Here is a 6,000-nt window from a genome sequence, read left to right on the forward strand (position 1 = left end):
TGGATTCGCTGGCACCAATTTGTCCTAAATGCTACCATTTGTTCGTGCTGCCAGATACCATCCCTCAAACAGACCTTCCTTTAAACGCTAGGGTGTATTATTTCTAACTTGTTATTGTTAAAAGTTTTTCATTAAATCCATCAATCCAAATATTCATACCTCATCTCGAAATTCAGAACTGGAATGGAAGTTTTAAATCTTTAACACCTAAAACGGTTGTTTAATTTTTGGGGTCATATGAGGCGTACGACCATACAATCCTCTTTCATCATCATCTCTATATTAATACGATAGCGTGCGTGTTATTTTCTGTGTCACGCTTACATCTGGGTCCCTTAATTGTTATCTACTTCCATTTCTTGTAATAAATAATTTTACCAAGAATTCTTCATAAGTTTTGGTTTCGGTTTTAGCTGATGGCACCCTAGTAATCTATTTTAAATAATTTTATAAAGAATTCTTCATAAGTTTTAGTTTTGGTCATAGCTGAAGGAACTAAGTTTGGGATTCTGTATCGATTCAAGTTGATGAACCCAAGTCATATGGATATATTTTTTATTTTTGAAATCGCAACTTTATAATCTATATAATTTTAAAACTGAAATGATCCTGTAACAATGTACGTAACCCATTTTCCAGTTTATGACATCCGGTTGCGCATGCGCGCATGACCTGTGCACTGAAATATTAAAATTATTATTTAACATCGGAAGAGTGGAGTTTAAAATAACTTCAATGTAATACAGAAATGAACAATGTAAAAAAAAAGCAGATATATCAAAATTTGAATTGAACTATAATAAGTATTATGGTATCTGTTCAGTGCACATTTACCTATGTATGACCAACCACTTATAATTCAGTAACTGTAAATTTTTTTTTCAAAAATAATCAATTATAATAAACAGGACGACTCATAGAAATCTATCTATATTCTTTTTTCATTTTAATATACTTTCATAGAAATGTTTCTGTTATGTCAAAAAAAAACTATTTTCTTCATGTCACAAGTGTCATGCTCATACATTAATTCCATAGCTAATACAACATACTGACCCAATGGGTCATGGATAAGTAATATATAAAAATCGATAGAAGATTAACTCTATAATAATATATACGAAATCTACAAGAATTAAAATATCATATCTTAGCATACTTTACGTTCGTGCTAGTTTAGATGAATACTTTTGCAGTTTTAACAAAAGAGCTACAATAATATCAGAGCATCTCCATTTACACTGAACATCTACAGTTTGGTTTGGTTGTTTCATAGTATTTTATTGTTTTTGTTTTTATTCCCAGCCCTGCAGAACATGAATGAGTTTTGCAATGGGAGTGGGAAAAGGGTTACAGTATTAATGTTTGGTATATTTTAAATTAGGAAACCAGTCAGGAAGTGGGGGGGGGGGATAGAAAGAGAAAGGGGGGGAGAAGAAAAGGGGGAGAAAAGGGGAAGAAACCTTATTAAGTTTTTCAAAAGGAAGTACAAAAAAAAAAAAAGCATCAATGTTAGGTGCATTTTATCTCAGGAGGCCAATATCTTCAGACAGCCTGATCTGGTAGCACCAGTAATAATAATGATTTAATTCTACTAACAAAAGAAAGGTAGTGTTATTCATAATCTTAATAATGACTGATAATAAAGAAATGAAAGAATGATCACAAAGGGAGGCTTAATCTTAACAACGACTGATAATAAAAAAGATAATTACCTGCGTGTTATGCAGACATTTGGTGCATGATTTGGTGTCCTTTTCACTCTTGCATTCACTATGGTTGTTGCACTCGCATTGCACGGAGCAGTTATTGCCCACCCAACCAAACTGACACTTGCATTGGTCTGGGCTTGTGCATTTGCCATGAACGCAGCCCTGGTTACAGACTGGTTCACATATATGGCCCCTAAAAAACGAATAAGAGAAAATAAAAGTTAGACAATTAATACTATGAGCGGATTTAGATAATACTAGCAGGGTGATCCGGGGTTGCCCACTGCAAAAGTACAACATAACTTCTATCTCTTTTTTCTTTCCTTGTTCAACCCATTCCTCTCTTTAGATATACACACGCGAGTACAAGAAAAATAATTATGAAAAAACAAGGAGAAGGAAAATAATTATGAAAAAACAAGGAGAAGGAAAGTATTTCTTCGAAACTCCGCGGATTAAGGACTATCCATTTATTTAGTGTTTCCTTTTTAAAATTAAATGTTTTTAACTCTTTTTCAACGTGTTTTAACATGCTTTATTAACTACTTGTTCTTATATATATAATATATATATATATATATATATATAAGAACAAGTAGTCTCCCTTGAATATATATATATATATATATATATATATATATATATAAATAATTGCAATATTTTTATATAAAGGTATGATTACAAAAAATTGGAATGTTTTATTTATAGACAGGAGTGATAAAAACTGATCAATTAGAAGGAACCACGCTCTGATAATGAACAATCAGAAACCAGAATCATTCCATAAGACATGCTGCATTTAGAATCTTTGCACATAATTTGCCATTTTCACATAGAAAGGACCTTTGCTCTTCATCTGCAAGCTTTTATCATTCAAGACTTGTTCGGATTGGTTATCTATCTGTCTGCAAGCTTTTACCATTCAAATTTTTTCTAGACTGATACTGCCATTTTGTTTGGAACAACATTTCCTGGCACTTCTACACTATTAGGGTGATGATGGACATATTGATACTCACCTTTTACGGTAGCCTGGTTTACATATACATTTGAAAGATTCCGGAGTATCGACACATTGTTCTGTCGTAGAGTCACATGTGTGGTGGGAGTTCTTGCATTCATCTTCTGGAGGACATTTCACAAAAACCCAGGAAATTTTCAAGACCTGATTCGGATATTGGTCTTGGATTTTTTCTAAAAAAAAAAAATAAATAAATAAATAAAAATAATAATAAAAAATACATTTTAAAAAATAAATTAAAATATTGGTTTTGGATTTTTTCTAAAGAAAAAAAGAAAACATTTTAAAAAATAAACAATTAAAATATTGGTCTTGGATTTTTTTAAAAAAATATTTTAGAAAAGAAAAAAAATAAATAATTGTTTTGGATATCTTTTAAATATTTTTTTAAAAAATTCAATTGGATTTTTTATTCTTTTTTTCATGACCTTTACGAAAATGTTTAAAATAATGAAATTTATAAAAATAAATTTTTAATAATTTTTAAAAATTATCCTTTTTCAAAATTCTAAAAATAATTTTTTAATTTGGATAGAATTTTTAAAAGAAATCTATATAATAAAATGACTGGACCAAAGTATAATAGATTTGCCACAATGGATGGCACATACAAATTCAATACATCCATCTTTAGAGGAAGGAGTTCCTATTTTTCTCTCTAAATATTTAGTCCTCCTACTGCTACCAGTTGTCACCGGAATTAATTCTACATTTTCCACTGAATCTGTGATTACACTGCTCATAACTGACTCATAGCTACATAGACCTAGCATAATCTTTCCAATTTCCGATTCAGAAATAATAAAGGCTCTTTTGCCAAAGCCTGTCCATTCTGATTGGCTGAAACCTGACAATTCTCATATTCCAGATTACAGTTATTAGCTTTATAAACGAATGCTTTGGAAAGTTTACAATATGGCTTCGCACTCTACAGGAGGCATTATTGCTAAAAATAATTTTTTTTTAAATAAAAAAAAAAAAATAACATAACTTTTAATATAAAAAACTTTTTAATATTTATTTTCTTTCCACCAAGATTTTCAGGGTGTTCATACCTAATTAAGCTTTCTTAGCTTGAATAACATTAAACATCTTGCAGCCTGCATCTGTAGATGCAAATATTTTTCCGGGTGTTCACACATAATCACCTAATTAAGCTCTCTTAACATGAATAACGTTAAGCATCTTGCATTTGTAGATGCGGACGTATTTTAGCTGCAGCTTACCTGAGAGATGAGTCGAGCCATACGTGATGTTGGTTTCCGAGCAGAGGCCATTACTGGTTCCAGACAAACCGCCAGGCATGCAAAGACCTCGTCCATCAAGCTGAGCCCCAAAAGAGCACCACCCGCAGCTGGGGGTCGAGATGCACCGAGAGCATTGTTGAATTTCCATACATCTGACAGGGCAGTGGTTATACTCTCGAAACAGTGACCCACATTCTCCTGATGAGCAGTGCAAAGGAATATAAGCTGGGGGGATGCACTGAAAAAAGAGAAACAAAAAAAATCTTTTTTTAGAAAGTGTGTGCGCGTGTGTATATATATATATATATATATATATATATATATATATATATATATAGCTAAATTTACAATTATATACTGTGTTTGAATATAAGCTGGGGGATGCACTGAAAGAGAAACAAAAAAATATATTTAGAAATTGTGTGTGTGTATGTGTGTGTATATATATATATATATATATATATATGTGTGTGTGTGTGTATATATATATAATTTGAGTTTGCTATTTTTCAAAGGTAAGGTAACCAGTGAAATATAACAAGGTTAATACAAGAGTGCTCAATATGGAAGTAAAGCAAGTTACACTTTCAATTTGTCTTTACATAAGCAATAAACACACTTATGACTGTGTAGCAACACATTACTGCTTAAGTAAAGACGAAAGTATATATATATATATATACTAGCAGGGAGATCTGACATTGCCCGGGATTTAATGATGATCAACGAATATTTCACACTCCTATGTTTTTATTGTCATCGAAATCCATGAAATTGCCCGTAACTTAGTCCAAAATATGTTATTCTACATTGCTCTCTCTGCTGTTTCTTTTATAAAATTCTTTTTTTAGAAAGTGTATTTGTCATATATATATATATATGTGTGTGTGTGTATATATATAGCTAAATTTACAATTATAAAGAAAAATATGAAGAAATAATTTGGTGTAAACAATTATATACTGCATTTGAATATATGGTTAAGTGTTAATCTTATTCATTCACAACTGCTTTGCAACCAAATTTCAAGCAATTTTTACAATTCATAGGTCACCTTCTCAGCTATATTTTGAAATAAAAATTTTCAATTTTCGTTCATTAAAAGAAAAGTTATTATAAAATTACTGTCTTCAAAAGTTCTCAGGATTAGTAAAGAATGTGAGAGGCAGTTTCTTCTGATTGGCTGTTGGTTACCGTAGAAACTTTTTCGTCGTTGACACCTTCAGAAATCATTGCTCACATGCCATCTTATTTGGGTTATATAGAGAGAGTTAACAAAATTAACGTCGCCTGTTAATTCTATTTCTTTCTTTTTTTCTCTTTTTGATTTACTTATTTGATTTTTTTTATTTAGTTAATTAAGTTAGTAATAATTTTTTATGGATTGTGGACAATGCATATGCTATTGAACACAAAAAAGAAAATATTATTTCAAAGCAAAGCCTGGAAAAATCATGGATTACATAGAAAAATGCAAGCATTAAAAGTAATATGGTTAAGATTAAGTTTCGAAAAGTAAAAGGACTAGTTCTTAAAACTGGAAAAGAAAAGAACAAGATATTCTAGTGAAAAAATATCATCTATATATATAAAAGCGAAAATGTATGTATGTATGTGTGTTCGCTTTTTCTGTATGTCAACAAAAGGCTTTTTTCAAAGAAGTGGTCGCTCGCTTAACAACTTTTTAAAAATTTTTATATCACATACAAATCATAATATCTCACAGTTAACAATGAAGCTCGCCTGTCTATTTAATTTGCTCAATTTCGGGAAGATAAATATTCAATATTTGTCGCTCGCCGCATGTGAGCTAGTCTTTTTCCTATAACATCTTGGGGGTGGGAAAAAAAAAGCGTTCAGCAGTAAATGAATACTATCTCGCAGTTGACCTCATTAACTCATTAAAACGGGCACCTGCTAAATCCAACTAATTAAATAAATTCAAACGTGTTTCCATTAGCATCTCGCGGTGGGGCAATGGTCAACATCACACTTTTTTTTTTCACACTTTAATTTACAA

General features: G+C 30.9%; 1 protein-coding gene across 3 annotated transcripts in view; it reads right to left on the reverse strand.

Moving 5' to 3' along the window:
- LOC145268692 (multiple epidermal growth factor-like domains protein 8) overlaps positions 1-6,000 on the reverse strand; it is a 242,133-nt gene that overhangs the window by 22,759 nt on the left and 213,374 nt on the right. For all 3 annotated transcript variants that reach the window (XM_080124209.1, XM_080124208.1, XM_080124210.1), the window contains 3 exons: positions 3,960-4,218; positions 2,732-2,906; positions 1,716-1,905 (listed from right to left, as the gene is read on the reverse strand). In XM_080124209.1, the coding sequence (XP_079980335.1) occupies positions 1,716-1,905; positions 2,732-2,906; positions 3,960-4,218 (624 nt within the window). The remainder of the gene's footprint in view (positions 1-1,715; positions 1,906-2,731; positions 2,907-3,959; positions 4,219-6,000) is intronic.

This window comes from Euprymna scolopes, chromosome 44, assembly GCF_053919585.1.
Source record: "Euprymna scolopes isolate OS-2025 chromosome 44, ASM5391958v1, whole genome shotgun sequence".
NCBI lineage: Eukaryota > Metazoa > Mollusca > Cephalopoda > Sepiida > Sepiolidae > Euprymna > Euprymna scolopes.